Here is a 17,180-nt window from a genome sequence, read left to right as displayed (position 1 = left end):
AGATACTGATTGCTGTGCCCGGGAGATTCTGCACATGGCACAGGCTCCTGGGAGCTCCGGAGCCACAGGGCAGGGGGCATCCCCAGACGCTGCTCTTTCCGGTTCAAGGCACTTTTAAAAAAGCTGTGCTCTCTGTATCATGGGGCGTTGACCAAAAGGGAGGCTGCCCAGAAAAATGAGAGTTTATGTAAAACAAGTCCTAGTCCATTATCATCATCGTCATCATCATCTTGTCATCACTGTCATCATCCCAATGAACTGCCATTATAGAACTGGGACACAAAACCTCAAACTTTAATCGGTATATACTTGGAAAACACAACACTAGTAAAAACAAACTCTTTTTCTTTTATACGTGAATAATCCAGTTATTTTTAAAGCATATCCTAAGCCTTTTAACACTCCTCTTTTTTTTTTTCACAGTGTTTGCCTTAAAAAAAAATTGTAGTTTCATCTCTATCCTTTCCATGTTTGTCCTACATGGCTTAAAATGACTGTGCCTGAAAAATGCATCACTGCTTGTTGGCAATGTAGATGACCTTGTGCTTCTCAATGACCCCAATGTCATGCTCCAGCTGCTTCATCTCCTCTTCCAGCTTCTGCTTGCGCACTTTCTTGGGGATGGAGTCGATGAAGACCGAGAACGACTGGAACTCTTTGTGCACCTCCTCCCAGTTCTTCTTTAGACCCTGCAAACCAGGAGGGGAAGCTATGAGTACCAACAGGTGCCGACATCTGGACAATGGGAATAGGACATTGTGCTCATTAACAAGATGCTAACCCACGAAGAGAATGGAGGCAGAAGACTGTAAAATCACATGCATGCTAAAACCGCCAAATGTACCAGGATGGCGGCAGCTTCACGCCATTTGGCTGTCTGAAGGTAGCTGACCGGATTGGATTGGGCCACTGTGGTAGAGGGCCGCCACAAACATCCTCCTGGCTTTCTAAGAGACCACCCAGAGCCAAGGGCACATGCTCCCTTTTGCCATGGGACAGGCTACTACCTCCCAGCTCTACCAGCAAAAATAGCACCTCCAGAAGTCAAACCAGTGGAGTTGTTGGATCTTGGACTGTGAACCTCCGGAGTGATAAACCATAATAAACCTCCCTGAAGATGTGCATTTACCATTTATTAGGTATTGCCCTAACTGTGGGCTCAATTCCCATGGGGAGTACTGATGTGCTGTTTTTTGTTTGTTTGTTCTGTTTTATTTTATTTTATTTTTTACCATGAAATACTCACATGTGGAGTTATGAATACTATGACAGTAAGCTTAATCAAATACTTTGGGGGAAGGATATTGACATAAAATTGAGATTCCTTAAATTTAAAAAAATTGAATAAGAAATTATTTCTGAATCTGGCACAATGGTACAACTGGCTAATTCTCTGCCTGCAAGCACCAACACTCCATATGGGTTCCAGTTCATGTCCTGGCCACTCCACTTCCCATCCAGCTCCCTTCTTGTGGCCTGGGAAAGCAGTGGAAGGTGACCCAAAGCCTTGGGAGCCTGCCCCTGTGTGGAAGACCTAGAAGAAGCTCCTAGTTCCTGGCTTCGGATCAGCTCAGTGCAGGCTATTGCAACCACTTGGGGAGTGAACCTGTAGATGGAAGACTTCTCCCTCTGTCTCTCCTTCTCAGTAAAAATTGGCCTTTCAAATAAAAATAAATAAATCTTAAAAATTATTTTTATAAACATTTTACTACTTTTCTTTCAAAAATGTTGTCATCACTCTTTTCTTAAAAATTTTCTTAAAAATTTATTTGAAGAAAGAGTTACAGAGAGAGAGGTTGAGATGGAAACAGAGATGAAGATCTGTCCACTGGTTCATTCTCCAGATGGCCCCATCAGCTAAGGCTGTGCCAGGTGGAGAGCAGGGGTCCAAGCATATGGGCCAATCCTCTCCTGCTTTCCCAGGCTATCAGCAGGGAACTGGATCAGATAGTTGGACTTTACCCAGCCTCCTGTTATAGGGACCTCATTTCAAGAGACTTCCTTGAGAATTGCTATGATCAGGTGTTCTGATGTTTGATGAAATCAGACTGGAAGCAAGTTTCCCATCACAGTGTGCTGGAGGCTCCACCAACAACATCTATTCAATGAATTGTTTTGAGGGGTAAAGGGAGAAAGAGACACATCCCCCATGGGTGGTAGGGCCCAATTATTTGAGCCATAATAGCTGCTTCCCAAGGTCTGCTATGCCAGGAAACTGGAATTAGGAACTGAGATTGGAAACCCAGCACCGTAATAAGGGATGGAGTGATCCTAAAAGATGATTTAACTCCTAGACCAAAGGCTTATCCCCTTCCTCCAAATTTTATAAATGAACACTCTTGCTATTCATTATAGCTGTAGAAATTATTTGATTTATACAGAAACAAAGAACAAAACAGAGGGGCAGGCATTTGGTACAGCAGTTAAGATGTCACTTGGAGGAACAGTGCATTAAGCCCCTGCCTGTGATACTGGCATAACCTATCAGAGCACCAGTTCAAGTCCTGGACACTCCACTTCCCATCCAGCCCCCTGCTAATGTGCCAGGGGAAACAACAGAAGATGGTCCAAAACCTTGAGCCCCTGCCACCCATGTGGGAGATCCAGTCAGAGTTCCCGTATTCTGGCTTTAACTTGGCCCAGCTCCAGCCATTTGGAAAGTAAACCAGTGGATGAAGATTTCTTTCTCTGTATCTCCTCCTCTCTCTTTAGCTCTACTTACCAATTCAATGAGATGCATCTTTATTGTTTTAAAAGATGTTACTTGGAACACCTGCATTCTGTATCAGGATAGGATTAGAGTGGCCTCTGCCCCTGATTCCACCTCTCTGCTAATGCTCCTGGGACAGCAGCAGAAGATGCCCCAAGTACTTGGGCCCCTGCACCATGTGGGAGACCCGGATGGAGTCTGTGGCTCCTAGCTTTGGCCCGGTCTCAGCCCCAACTGTTGCAAACATCTGGGGAGTGAAACAGCAGATGAAAATCTTCTTTCTCCTCTCTTCCTTTGCCTTTCAAATACTCCTCCCCTTTCAAATACTGCTCCCCTCTCTTCTACTCAAGCCTCAGTGGAAATTGGATTCCTGGCCCCCTCCCTCTTGGCTCTGTTGTTTCTGCCCTTGAGAAGAAAGATGACAGTTCTTAAAAATTTATGTGACATATTTCAAAAAGAAGCCCTGAGAAGCCCTCTCCAGGCCTGTGGTCTGTCTTTAGGAAGCAGACCTAGGCTTCTGTGTTTCTGCAGTGCCCGGTAGGGGTGCCTGCCCATGGAGGATGTCTGTACACCCATGGGCTTTCAACTATCAGAGGTTTGCACAGCCAGAGGGGTGATACTTCCTTATGCTTGGTTGTCCCAGCAGCTGCCTGCATCTCTTTCCTTTGAAAAGACAGTTTTTATCTTCCAGTTGGACAGTAATGTTTGGATCAAAGTCGGCAGCTAGGGCTAGAAACTAAATGTAAGTCATGCGTCACAGGATTTTCATGTGGCCTCCTTGATATTTTTATGGCGTTTTTGGGTTTGTTTTTGGTTATTTCACCTTTTTTTTTTAAAGATTTCTTTTTTTTTTTTAATTTGAAAGGCAGAATTACAGAGAGAGGGAGAGATAGAGACAGAGATCTTCCATCTGCTGTTTCACCCCCCAAAAGGCTGCAGCAGCTAGAGCTGCAACCCAAAGCCAGAAAACAAGAACTTCTTCCAGGGCTCCCATATGGGTGCAGAGGCGCAAGGCCATTCTCTGTTACTATTTTCCTAGGCCATTCCGAATTAGAAGTGGAGTAGCTGGGATATAAATTAGCACCCATATGGGGCTTAGACTGCTATGCCACTTTGTCTGCCCCTGTTTATTTCATCTTAATAAAAGGTCTCGGGCCCGGCGGCGTGGTCTAGCGGCTAAAGTCCTCGCCTTGAAAGCCCCGGGATCCCATATGGGCGCCGGTTCTAATCCCGGCAGCTCCACTTCCCATCCAGCTCCCTGCTTGTGGCCTGGGAAAGCAGTTGAGGACGGCCCAATGCTTTGGGACACTGCACCCGCGTGGGAGACCCGGAAGAGGTTCCAGGTTCCCGGCATCGGATCGGCGCGCATCGGCCCGTTGCGGCTCACTTGGGGAGTGAATCATCGGACGGAAGATCTTCCTCTCTGTCTCTCCTCCTCTGTGTATATCTGGCTGTAATAAAATGAATAAATCTTTAAAAAAAAAAAAAAAAAAAAAAAAAAAAGGTCTCATATCCATTGCAGTAATAGTGATTCCCCCACCCTTTTTTCTCTTTTAAATTTCTTCATTCTTCTATTTTAGTGCTGAAACAATGATGTGATAATTTAGGCAATAGTTCGGATGGGAAGGAGTGGTGCTATCAGGGGAAGTTTTTAGTTTCACCCATCTTTTGCACCCACTGCACCTCCCACCCAGGGGTGGGGAGTGGGTGAGCTTTAGGTTTGATGCTCTCTGGTTTCTGAGTTCACCCAGGGTGGCACTGGCAGGACAAGTGAGAGGCTGGGATGTTCTCCACCTCTCCCTTGACCCTGTCTGGCCACATGCTCCAGCTGCTTCCATCTGTGCCCATGGCTCCTTCTCCAGGCTCTGGCAGCTCTCCTGCACCCCTCTCTTCTACTCAAGCCTCAGTGGAAATTGGGTTCCTGGCCCCCTCTTGGCTCTGTTGTTTCTGCCCTTGAGAATCCCAGCTGAGGTGGCCTCCTCTTCTAGTAGGAGGTGGTATGGGCACATGGCCTTCTCCTGGTCCTCCTATGCAGGCAGGGGCCAGGTGGCTGGGCAGCCCAACGCAGGGAGTGATCAGGATGAGTTTTGGTCACCGTGGCTCTACTCCATCGCTTAGTGACTGAGAGCAAGTGTAACCCGAACTCGACGCTTGGGTATGGTAAGGGACTATGTGTTTCACAGTATCTTTTTTCCTCTTCAGGGTCTGGGATGTCACGGTTGCCCCGTCAATTGGTAAACAAATGATGCCTCAACAGGTGAGCCCACTTCACTCCATCTGCAGGTTCTCCATCCTGGTCTGCAGCATGAGAAGTTTAGCATCACCAGACTGTGAGCTCCCTCCAGATACAGTGATCCTGTTTTCCTCTGGAGTTAGGAACAGCAGTGTGGCTTTGATGGGAACAGATAACCACGTTGCCACCATACTGCATGCAGCTCTTAGCCAGTGGGGACTGTGGCTCGGGGCTCTTTCTCTGAGGGCATCTAACGCAGAAGTCTGGAGGATCCCATCAGAGGGCTGTCTGGGGTGACAGCACCTTGCAGCTAGTATTCAGATACACGGCCTGGAATGCACAGAGGCCTGCACTTTCGGGAGGTGGGAGCTGCTGAATTCAAGAGGCAGAGTGTGCAGAAGGCCAGCTCTCTCCTTTGCAGGCAGCTGACTGGTGGAATCTCCCATCTCTGTAAGTCTTACTGCTTGCCTGCCCATCTTTTGCTTCCTTTCCCTGGAGCCCCTGCATCTGCACTGCACCCCATGAGCCACTGCAACCCACCAACAAGAGATGGTCCCTGCCCTTAAGTGTTTCTTGCTGTTGGAGACTGCCTCTCTCTGTACGTTCAGAGTCCACGGGTCCTTGTTTATTCAAAAATGTTGTATCTGGTTTCCATGCAAGGATTGGACAGAGAGAGAGAGCGAGATGGAGTGGGGGAGGGGAGATACAGGGTTGTGCTAGAAACAGTTTAATTATTCTAGAGCTCCATCTAGTGAGTGAGAGACATATGATTTAGGAAATTGTTTTTCACTAACCCCAGGGGCATGGATGGGGATGAAAACACCCTTTTTTTTTTTCAGTCTTTCTGTTGCCTGTGCATTGTGAAGGAATGTGGGCTTCTGCAGGGAAAAACACAAGCTCACCCCCAAGCTGGAAATCAGACGGGTCCCTCCATGACAGCTTTGGCTCTGTCTCAGAGGCCAGCTCTGCTGTGTGTGGTCTGCCACTGCCAACCCAAGCATACAGCTCTGATTCCAGAACCAAAGCAATCAGGCAACAGGAGACCTGAGAGGACACCCCCTCCCACCCTACCTCCTCCACCAGGTATGTCCTCCCCTGGCCCCCAGAGGACCCATGTGAGCGTGGATAGCGGGAACACTCACCTGCAGAATTGCCTCTCTCTCCTCATCTGACAGCCTCTTCATCGCCGCTTTCCTAAGGTTTTCCTGGATGTAGCGGTTGTACTCTTCTTGGGCCTGCCTGACTTCCTCGTTTCGCACACAGATGTACTTGGGAGTGACTCCGTAATCCTGGAAGGAGTTTGCAGAGAGAAAAGTGGTCAAGTCGCTGTCCTGAAGGAAAGCTTGTGAATGGGTATAGACGACCAATCAGTGACTGGGAGGCAAATAAAGGCTGCCCTGAGAATCTTTGGTCTGAATTTAGGAAACTGACAAAATTTTATGCTTTTCAATCACCACATCCTCAGCTGAGAACTTGTTGATTCTGTTGTTTTAAATGGAGCTGGGGCCAGCATTATGGTGCCAGTGGGTTGAGCCACTGTTTGGGATGCTGTCACTTCATATCAGAGCACTGGTTGGTGTCCTGGCTGCTCTACTTCCACCCAGCCAGCTCCCTATTGATGTAACTGGGAAGGCAGCAGAAGATCAGCCAAGTGCTTGGAGCCCCTGCCACCCATTGGGAGACCCTGATGGAGTTCTGGGCTCCTGGTTTTTACCCAACTTAGTCCCAGCTATCGTTGCCATTTGGGGAGTGAACCAATGAATGGAAGGTCTGTCTCTCTCCCTCTCAAAAAAAATCATTTAAAAAAACCCCCAAAACTCAAACAAACAAACAAACAAAAACTCTGAATTGTTATTATAGCCTCTTGCTTCCCCTCCTCTGGAAACTTCCAGCTCTTACTCTTGGTTGATGATATGGCTGCTATCTTCCTTGACCGCTGTGGTTTTTTTATGCTTCAGCAATTACCTTAAAATAGCTTGAGGTAATTTCTTTTCTTTTAAAAAATATTTATTTATCTGAAAGAGTGACAAAGAGAGACATAAAGAGATTTTCCATCTTCTGTTTCACTTCCCGAATAGTCCCAACGGCTGGCACTGGGCCAGCCCAAAGTCCAGAGCCAGGAACTCCATCCGAGTCTCCCACATGGGTGGCAGGGGCCCATTCACTTGGGCCATCATCTGTTGCTTTACTGGTGTATTAACAGGGAGCTGGATGGAAAGTAGAGCAGCTGGGACTCAAACCAGTGGAGCAATTGGCCATGGATTCTTCCAGATTAGTGAATGTACTGCTGGCCCTAGCATGAGGGAGAGAGGCAAAGTTTTGGTGCCTGTGGAGTCTGCAGCTTATGGTTTAAGAGAAACTCACCAAAAAATAGCAGAATTCAGAGAAGAAATGGGGGAAGGAGATAGGAGAGGCTGCTTTGGATCATGAAGGAGGTCAGGAAGTGTTTGGTGAGGAAGCAGCAGAGTGGTCTGGCACGGAAGCCAGAAGAAGTGTCCAAGACACAGGCTTTGGGTCCTCCCACCTGGATATTCGGGAGAGCAACGTTTTCCTGCTGCCCTGATGCGTGCCCTCCGTGTGTGTTAGCTTCCTGTTTCTGTAAACAACACACCTGACACAGGCCACGTGGGCAATAGAGAGAGGTTTGTTTAGTTCACAGTTCTGGGAGTTCAAGTCCAGGATCGCCAAACCCCATCTGTGTGTCCTGCAATGGGGTCAGCCAGAAGCAATGGCCAGAAGCACATGAGGAATGGCTGGCTGTAACTTGAGTTAGGGTGCAGAAAGAATAGCTGGGCCCAAACCCCACCTCCTCCAGGCTCTTCCACTGCTGATTCACGCCACCTTGGAAAGCAGACTTCTGACACATGGATCCTGGTGGGACAGTCCACACCCAAACCATTTGCCCCTCTCCTTTGTCCATGGGTCACTTCCAAATAGAAGCTTGAAGATTCTTCCTGTATATGATTGAGCAAACAGCAAGATTCTGGACTCTTTGAATCCCAGAAGGAAACAGAAGCAGGATGCTGACTGCCCTCCACGGGCCTGTGGCACATTAGGCCAGAGAAGGTAGTTCCTTTATAACCTACAGCCTGCAGAGTGAAAGAGGCATGTGAATCCCAGATGTCAAAGTGTTTTGGGAAGTTGCAGAACCTTCTGCAGTATGACCACGAGTGTAGTGGTGAACAGGCCACCTGCCAGCACACACCTCTCAGGGCATCCTTGTACAGCTGACAGGACAACCGGAGTGTTAAAGAGAGGATGTTGAGTTGGGCAAACTCTGTGTGAGGAAGGGAACGGCAGAACACATGCTTAAGATGAAAACTTGCAAAAGACAGGTGTTTTCCTGTGGGTTGGATTGTGGAGTGGGATGCTTGGTGTTAACCTGAGCAAGGCAATTGACCTGAAGGCAGGTGGATGACTAGACAACAGACCCAGAGACTGTGTGCCCAGCCCTCTGACCTCACTGGGCACTGGTTCTCCCAGTAGCAGACAGCAGCGCTACCTTTTTGTTGATGTACTTGGGGAGGAGTCCCGAGGTCTCCAAGTCATGCCTGTCCCCAGTTCTCTTGTCCACGTAGATGGGCTTGGGCTTCTTGGCCACGCCCATGATGACATCGGCCGCGTTGGTATTGATGAAATTCTTGCCGCTCTGTATGCCCATGATTGGGTGGTCGGTCCTTGCTGGCACTGCGGGCTTTCTGGGCTCATTCCATTCAAACTTCTTCTCTGTGAAACGTAACATTTCCTTGTCACTGTTACATAAGCAACATTGCTGCTCAGCACTTCTTAAAATATCTGGATACATTGCCACTCACAAGTTGGAAGTTTTATTGATGATACACCCATGCACATAAGGTAAAAACAAATTTCTACTTATCAAGCTATCAGACACAAGCATCATTTCCCAGGTCAATCATAACTCAGTTAAAGCAGTTTGGGGGGCCCGGCGGCATGGCCTAGCGGCTAAAGTCCTCGCCTTGAAAGCCCCGGGATCCCATATGGGCGCTGGTTCTAATCCCGGCAGCTCCACTTCCCATCCAGCTCCCTGCTTGTGGCCTGGGAAAGCAGTTGAGGACAGCCCAAAGCTTTGGGACCCAGCACCCGCGTGGGAGACCTGGAGGAGGTTCCTGGTTCCCGGCTTCTGATCGGCGCAGCACCGGCCTGTTGCGGCTCACTTTGGGAATGAAACATCAGATGGAAGATCTTCCTCTCTGTCTCTCCTCCTCTCTGTATATCTGGCTTTCCAATAATAATAATAATAAAAATCTTTTTAAAAAAAAAAGCAGTTTGGGAAAAGGAAAAAAAATCAGTAATTAGAATGCTAAAAAAAAACTTAAGCAGTTAATCAATGATGTGCTGGAAAATAGTATGTTGGAAAAAGACTGAGCCTTCCCCAAATTACACGCAGCTAATACATGCACATTTTTTGCCAGGTATCAACAACAGATATTCAGCTATCCCATTTAAGATAACTGTAAATAAGAAATGAGAAAGCAGTTGTGTGTGTGTTCTGTAAGTATTTCCCAATAATTGCTTCTTCATAGGAAAATTATTTTTTAAAAGTAAATAAATCAAACTTGATGTATTGAAAGTACAAGAATTCACATGGAAAGTATCATAAGATTTTAAGAAAAAAATCACGTAACAGCAGTAAGACCAATATACAGCCTAACAGAGCAAACATCACCAGCAATACAGTAGTGAGTGTTTAGTGTGTAAGATGTCCAAGTCTCAAACTGAAATACCTGGGTTCAATACCTGGCCCTTGGGGCCCGGCAGCGTGGCCTAGCGGCTAAAGTCCTCGCCTTGAAAGCCCTGGGATCCCATATGGGCACCGGTTCTAATCCCGGCAGCTCCACTTCCCATCCAGCTCCCTGCTTGTGGCCTGGGAAAGCAGTTGAGGACGGCCCAAAGCTTTGGGACCCTGCACCCGTGTGGGAGACCTGGAAGAGGTTCCTGGTTCCCGGCATCGGATTGGCGTGCACCAGCCATTGGGCTCACTTGGGGAGTGAAACATCAGATGGAAGATCTTTCTCTCTGTCTCTCCTCCTCTCTGTATATCCGACTTTCCTTTATATATATACTTTTATTGTATTATTTATGTATCTGAGGTGAAGGGGGATATTGAGGGAGAATCCCCACCCAGTCTCCCACCCGCCCAAGGTCCCAGATGTGGGGCATGTTGAGATACTTGCTCAAGTGGTCTTTTTTTTTTTTTTTTCAAGTGGTCTTAATAGTCTTCCAGTTATGGATCGCTGGCCCTGGTTCATACCTCCAGCTTCTGGCCAGTGCAGACCCTGGGAGGCAGTGCCGACGGCTTATTGGCTTGTTGCCATCCATGTCAGGAAGACCTGGGTTGAGTTCCTGCTTCCTGGCTTTGGTCCTAAGCCACCCAACTTCAGCTTTTGCAGACTTTTAGAGAGTGAACCAGCAGATGGGAACTCTGACTCTTCCTCTCTGTTTTTCTTACCACTAGGAGTTCAAATTTGTTAATAATTTCTCCTCTGGTTGTATGTCATCTCCTGAAATTGCCACCAGAAAAAATTTACTTGTTCTTTCTCTAGCCTGTGTTTGCTTTACATTAATGCAGCAGATGGAATGGGCCCCTTCTACACGGATGCTTCAGCTCGGCCATTCCAACCTATCTGTTTGTATAGAACCACATCATGGTGGCTTGTCAAATGCTAAAACTAAACTTCATCTCCAAGAACCAAAGCAACCCATACCTCTCTCGGCCTTACAATAATCTTAACTCTCACAATCCTCTAGGGACTCAGTCTTCATTCATTTCTTCATTGTCTTGTCTTTGCACAAGTGCATACATCTTTTATTACCAGGTAAAATTATATGTATTATTAACTATCTATGGACTGAGTTAGCCTCTTGTTAAGGACTGAGCTCGGTTTCTGCAGAATTCTTAGGTTGAAGTCCTTACCCTAGTATGCCAGAATGGGTCTGCATTTGGGAGATGAGGGTGTTTAAACAAATGATTAAATTTAAGAGAGATCCTTGAGGTAGCCTCTAATCCTACATGCCCGGAACCCTCAGAGAAGGAAATGGACACAAACATAAAAGGAGATTATATGTTGAAGCACGGGGAGAATCCTATCCCCTACAAGCCAAGGAAAGGGGCCTCAGAAGAAAACAGCTGGCCCACACCTTGTAGCCTACAAAATAGTGTCTCACTGGACTAGGGTCTGGAGGCTACACCCTGAATTTCTTAATGGTTCTCAAGGCTAGTGAGGTCTTAATTCTTCCTTGTGATGTTTGTCTTGCCTTTCCTTCTTTGATAAATAGGATTTGTACGTTGGGTAGCTGTGATGTTTTCATATACCTAACCCTGGGGAACACACGCCGTACCCAAGGGATACCATCAGTCCTAAGGCATTGAAGGTACTTAATATAAGACCGTCCAGAGCTCTGAGGTGGGTGAGAGTCACAAAATGAGAAGACTTCCATCAACAGCAGATAAAAAGGAAACGCGTGAGTCACAGATTAAGAATGGATACTGGATTTTCTTTCTTTTTGGACAAAAACACATTTTGCTACTTAATTAATGGAGTTATTTGAGAGGCAGAGAGACAAGACTTGGAGCTGCTATTTGCTGACTCATGTCCCAAAAGACTGCAGAAGCTAGAACTAGTCCAAGCTGGGAGATAGGAACTTCATCTGAATCTCCCACGTATGGCAGGAACCCAATGACTTGAGCCAGACTTACTACCTCTCAGGGCACACTTCAGCAGGAACCTGACCCAGAACTCAAACCTAGACACTCAGATGGAAGAGGAAGGTATCCCAACTGACATCTGAACCACTATGCCAAACACTCATCCAAAAGGCCGTGGTTTTTAAACTTGGGTCTTCCTTTTTTTCCTGAGAATGTTCCTTACTATTTGTCATGGGATTATTTTTCTTTTATGATTTATTTACTTTTATTGTAAAGATTTATTTTATTTTTTAAGGTTTACTTAATCTTACACAGATCTTCTGTCTGCTGGTTCACTTCCCCAGTGTACGCAACGACCGGAGCTGAGCTGATCCAAAAGGCAGGAGCCAGGAGCTTCCTCTGGGACTCCCATGCAAGTGCAGGGTCCCAAGGCTTTAGACCATCCTCCGATGCTTTTCCAGGCCACAGGCAGGGAGCTGGTTGGGAAGTGGAGTGGCCAGGACAAGAACTAGTGCCCAGGTTCCCCCATGGGATTCCAGAGGTTGCAAGGCGAGGATTTAGTCACTGAGCCACCCAGTCAGGCCTGGGGGTATGAGTTGTGTGACAGATTCAAGCAATGGCCAGAAGCAGAAGTCGCTTCAGTTTGGTCAATACATGAGGTTTTTGGGCCCGGCGGCATGGCCTAGCAGCTAAAGTCCTAGCCTTGAAAGCCCCGGGATCCCATATGGGCACCGGTTCTAATCCCGGCAGCTCCACTTCCCATCCAGCTCCCTGCTTGTGGCCTGGGAAAGCAGTCGAGGACGGCCCAATGCATTGGGACCCTGCACCCGCATGGGAGACCCGGAAGAGGTTCCAGGTCCCCGGCTTCTGATCGGCGCGCATCGGCCCGTTGCAGCTCACTTGGAGAGTGAAACATCAGACGGAAGATCTTCCTCTCTGTCTCTCCTCCTCTCTGTATATCTGACTTTGTAATAAAATGAATAAATCTTTAAAAAAAAAAACATGAGGTTTTGGCGTTATTTCCTTGAGGATAGCCAATACTATAAATGAACAGCTGCTTTTTTGCCTTTGTCCTAGGATGGGAAGAATTTCCTTCCGTGCATGGTTGGTCGTGAATCCTTTTCCATTCCTTCAGGCCTTCCTTTCCTGCCATCAATACACTCTATGGCCAGAACCAACAACAGCATTTTCAAGGGCTAGTACAAAACGAAAATGCAAAATGACCTCTTGGTCCAAACCAATTCAGAATCTCAAGATGGCAAGAGCAGACCTTTAGGCCAAACACGAACCCCCTCCAAGCGTGCAAGCCCTGTGCAATGGTGCTGGTAATCGACCTGTGCGCCTGGCTCTGTCCACCCATTCTCAGTGAACCCCAATTCCCCCTCTTCCTGGATGTGTTTCATGGATGGAGAAATCTGGGAGAGCAGAAGCTCAAACCTGGAGTGGAGCCTTATATGTCTCAACAACAGGTAATCACGGCAGTAAATTTCACCCCTTGGAAATAAGACTAGGCAGGGGTGGGGTGCAAGGCAACCTTGCCTGAGAACCAGACACTGCCTGAGTCTTAAAACTCTTCTTCTATCTGGTACTCAGAGCTGGAGTCTGGGGGTGGGGGATTGAACTGGCGAGATGTATCACACAGGAGCATGGCAGCACTGGCTAACACAAAATGCAGTTCTAGATTCTTGCTTCCTCAAAGTCTATTTGGGGGAAGCTCATCACTCTCAATTACTGATTCTTACTGCATTTTCAGCTCCCACCTTGTCCTATCCACCCTTCATTCTGTTAAATTAGCAGGTGACATTGGTATCACTTCTGTATAGGTTATATTCACTGACAATAAAGCCATCTTTTTAAATTACCACCTTATTTAAATTACCTAAATTATCTCCTTAAAAAATGATTAAAAAAAAAAAACCTACTGGGTGGCAGAATTTTTTCCTTGGAGTGTTTCTTGAGGAAATCCTTTGGGGACGGTACGTCCACTTTAGCTGGTCCCATAGTTTTCATGGCTGCTTTGTATTTTTGTAGGTCATTTTTTACGGCTGCCTTAAAAATGGATATGTACCTAAAATGAAAGAAATGGTAGCTGTTTATGTTTCTGGTAAAAACTGAAGTTCAAAAACAGGTGTACATTTCTCATTTACTGGACTGTGTATTCTTATGCAGAAGATTGAAACAGCTCATTTATCTGAGCTGGGTCCACTAGGTTGACCCAAGCTGTGTGGTCACAGAGCACTGGGACAGGTGCTTGGGAAGGGGAGGTTGGCCACGGTATTTCCTTACTGCTCTTTGAACATCGGCAGTGCCACGAGTGATGTCATTTCTCTCATTCCCAACAGTCTGGTTAGGAGGTTATCTGTTTTGTTCATCTTTTCATAGAACCAGAATTTTATAAGTTTTCTCCAACACTCATCTGTTTTCCACGTTCATGATATATCTATGTTGATTTTCATTTCTTCTCCTTTAAGTTCATTTTATTCTCATTTTCTTTTGCATTTGTATTTGCTTTTAAATTTTTGTTTTTCTAAATACATACTTTAGACTAAAAAAATTCTAATGTGTGCACAAAAATTCTAATTTGCCCACAAGTTCCAATTTACTATGTTTCATTCAGTCCGAAATGCCTTTTCAATTGCATTTTGAGAGGCAGGCCTGTGGCACAGCCAGGTTAAGCCACCACCTACAAATACCAGCATCCCATAGAAATGCCAGCTCAAGGTCCAGTTGCTCCATTTCCTATCCGTATCCCTTACAACGCCCCTTGGGAAACAGCAGAAGGTGGCCACAGAGCTTGGATGACTGCCATCCATGTGGGAGACCTGGAGAGAGTTCCTGGCTCTGGGGTTCAGTCTGTCCCAAGCCCTGACATCAAGGATGTATATAGAGAGATTTCTTTCGGCCTTTCCCTTTCTCTGCAACTCTGCCTTTCAAATAGATCAATTACTTTTTAAAATTTCATTTTGATATCTGCTCTCACAAGTTTATCTAGCCATGTTTTTGTGTAGTGGCGATTTTTCTATATATCTTTTAAATTTATTTCCATGAGGTTAGGGAATATACTTTGCATGTCTGGAATCCTTTTAAATTTTTGGACATTTGTTTTAATGGCACGTATTATATTATTTTGTTAAAGGCTGAGAATGAAGCATATTCTGCTGCGGTTGACCGGACTGCTCTGAAAGTGACAATTTGATGAAATGGGCTGATTATTTTCAAGCATTCTAGATGCTTAATTATTTTGTTGGATCTATGAATTATTGAAATATAGCTGTTGAGACCTCTGAGTGTAATTGTGGATTTGGCTATTTGTTCTAAGTCAAAGAGTGTTTTGGTTTATGTATTTCCAATCTCTGTTACTAGGTACACAGAACTAACAATTTTTCTATCTCCTTTAAATCTGGCCACTTCATCCTTATAAAATGAAACTATTCCCTTTAAATTCCATACTTTAAAATCTGTGTGATATTAACACAGCCATTCCAGCATTCCTCTAAGTTGTGATGACACATCTTCTATTCTTGGACTTTCGACCTGTGGTTTTCTTTTTTTTATTACAAGAGAGGCTTTTCTTATAGATAATGTTGAAATTTTATCAAATCAGCAATCACTTTTAGTTTTCATGTTCATACTACTCACACTGAATGTGACTTTTTAGAATAAATTTACATTTAATTTTCTCATCTTTTTGTTGACTACAAAGCACATAGCTCATTTTATTTTGATCCAGCTTTGTCTTTTGTTTTGCTTTCTCTTGGAAACGATGGCAGGAAGCTTACAAAGCCCTTTTAGCATGGTGCGGGGATTAGGGTACATCAGCCCTTTTAGCATGGTGCGGGGATTAGGGTACATCCGGGTAAGCTGCCCGTAGAACACTCACATCCCAAAGGGAGGATATGGTTTGAATCCCAACTCCTTCTCTTCCCATGCAGCTTCCTGCTGATTCCTCCTTGGAGCTACAGATGATGGCTCAGGTATTTGAGCTCCTGCCCTCAACAGGGGAATGACCTGGATGGATTGCCTAGGTTCTGGCCTTGATCTGGCCCAACCTTGACCATTGCTGGCATTTGAGGAGTGAACCAATGAATGAAAAATCTCTTTCTCCTGTCACTTTACCCTTCATATGTTAATAGTCTCTTTTAAAAAAAAATAATTTATGTGGAAAGGATAGCACCAAAGGAAATTTGAATTCACCAGAAGGATTAAGGCCTGGAAATAATAATTTTTTAAAAGTATGTAAATAATAAATAGTTTCAAATGTCTTTAATTATAGCTGGTTATATATAAAGGGCAAATAATCCTGATGTATTATGGGTTTTATGTACATTGAGATATAGCATATGTAATAGCACTAGGACAGAGGCAAGCATTCTCATGCAAGGTTCTTAGACCTTACCTGAAGTGAAGTAGTATTACTTGAAGATGCGCTGTAATAAGTTAAACATGTGTACTGTAAAGCTAGAATTTCTATAAAGCAAAACAAAAGACAAAGCTGGATCAAAATAAAATGAGCTATGTGCTTTGTAGTCAACAAAAAGATGAGAAAAACCTGGTTTGTAAAAGACATGGGCATTGGTTCAAGGCTGGGCTGCTCCACTTCCAATTCAGCTCCCTGCTAATGCACCTGGGAAAGCAGAAGAGGACGGCTCAAGTTCCTGGATCTGTGTCACCCACGTGGGAGACCCAGGTGAAGCTCCTGGTTCAGGACTGAACCTGCCCAGCTCCAACCACTGTGGCCATCCTGTGGAGGGAAAAACACTCTCTCTGCCTTTCAAATAAATAAGTAAATAAACAGATAATTAAGCAAACAAACAATAAAGACAGCAGTGAATACCTGAAACCAAACACCAGGTCTCCTCACACAGATAAAACTGCGATCTTTTTCAAACAAAACGAACTTTCACCGCACCCTGTGGTGAACAGTAATTTCAATAAAACACATGAATAGCAAGTCTACGCATAAGTTATCTCACAATCATCTAGGAGATGCCAAGCCCCTAGAATCCCCACCCCTGCTAAGAATCTGGCCTCACAGGTGACTTTAGCGGGGGCTAAATGCTGTTTTATTCAAACAACCCTGTGAGAAGGATGTGAGGTCCCAAGGATGAATAAGAGGTCCTTAGTCCCCGTTCTCGCGGCCAGGGCTCCAAGCTCTGCTTCTCCACGTACCTAGGAGGCGGGGCGGGTTCCTTCAGGACCCTGGGGATGAGATTATAAATGCTCTCGGCAGAGCACGCTGCATCCATGGCCACCTGATTGGCCCCTCAGAAACGACCTCCTCGCCCAACTTCTCTCTTCACGCTGCCGTCGTCTTCGCCACGGCTTCCCCTTCTTTCTCTTGCTCTAGTGCCTTCTTTCGGTCTCTATCTCCTGGCACACAGCTCCCCGCCCCGCGACCGCTTCTCCAAGCCGGTAACTTTCTCCCCCTCTTGGATGCCTTAGCGTTGTTGTGGACTCCTGGTCTCCGTGGAAACGGTCGCTAGGCGACAGGAGGGGGAGGAGCCCGAGCAGCTTGGCGATGGGGGGGTCACGTGGTTGGCGTCTAGCCGCTAGGGGCGCGCAGGACGGCG

The 17,180-nt window shown here is 46.0% G+C and overlaps 1 protein-coding gene across 1 annotated transcript; it reads right to left on the bottom strand.

The window, feature by feature from the left end:
• Positions 1-273: 273 nt before the first annotated feature.
• On the bottom strand, positions 274-16,989 carry ENKUR (enkurin, TRPC channel interacting protein). The gene is made up of 5 exons (XM_058668906.1): positions 16,780-16,989; positions 13,533-13,678; positions 8,446-8,669; positions 6,086-6,232; positions 274-689 (listed from the first exon to the last, which is right to left on the bottom strand). Exons 1-5 carry the CDS (start codon positions 16,854-16,856, stop codon positions 513-515), a joined length of 771 nt encoding a protein of 256 aa, XP_058524889.1. The 5' UTR covers positions 16,857-16,989; the 3' UTR covers positions 274-512.
• Positions 16,990-17,180: the final 191 nt, after the last annotated feature.

The sequence above is a fragment of the Ochotona princeps genome, chromosome 10, assembly GCF_030435755.1.
Source record: "Ochotona princeps isolate mOchPri1 chromosome 10, mOchPri1.hap1, whole genome shotgun sequence".
Lineage (NCBI taxonomy): Eukaryota > Metazoa > Chordata > Mammalia > Lagomorpha > Ochotonidae > Ochotona > Ochotona princeps.
This window is presented reverse-complemented; position numbering and strand designations above follow the sequence as displayed.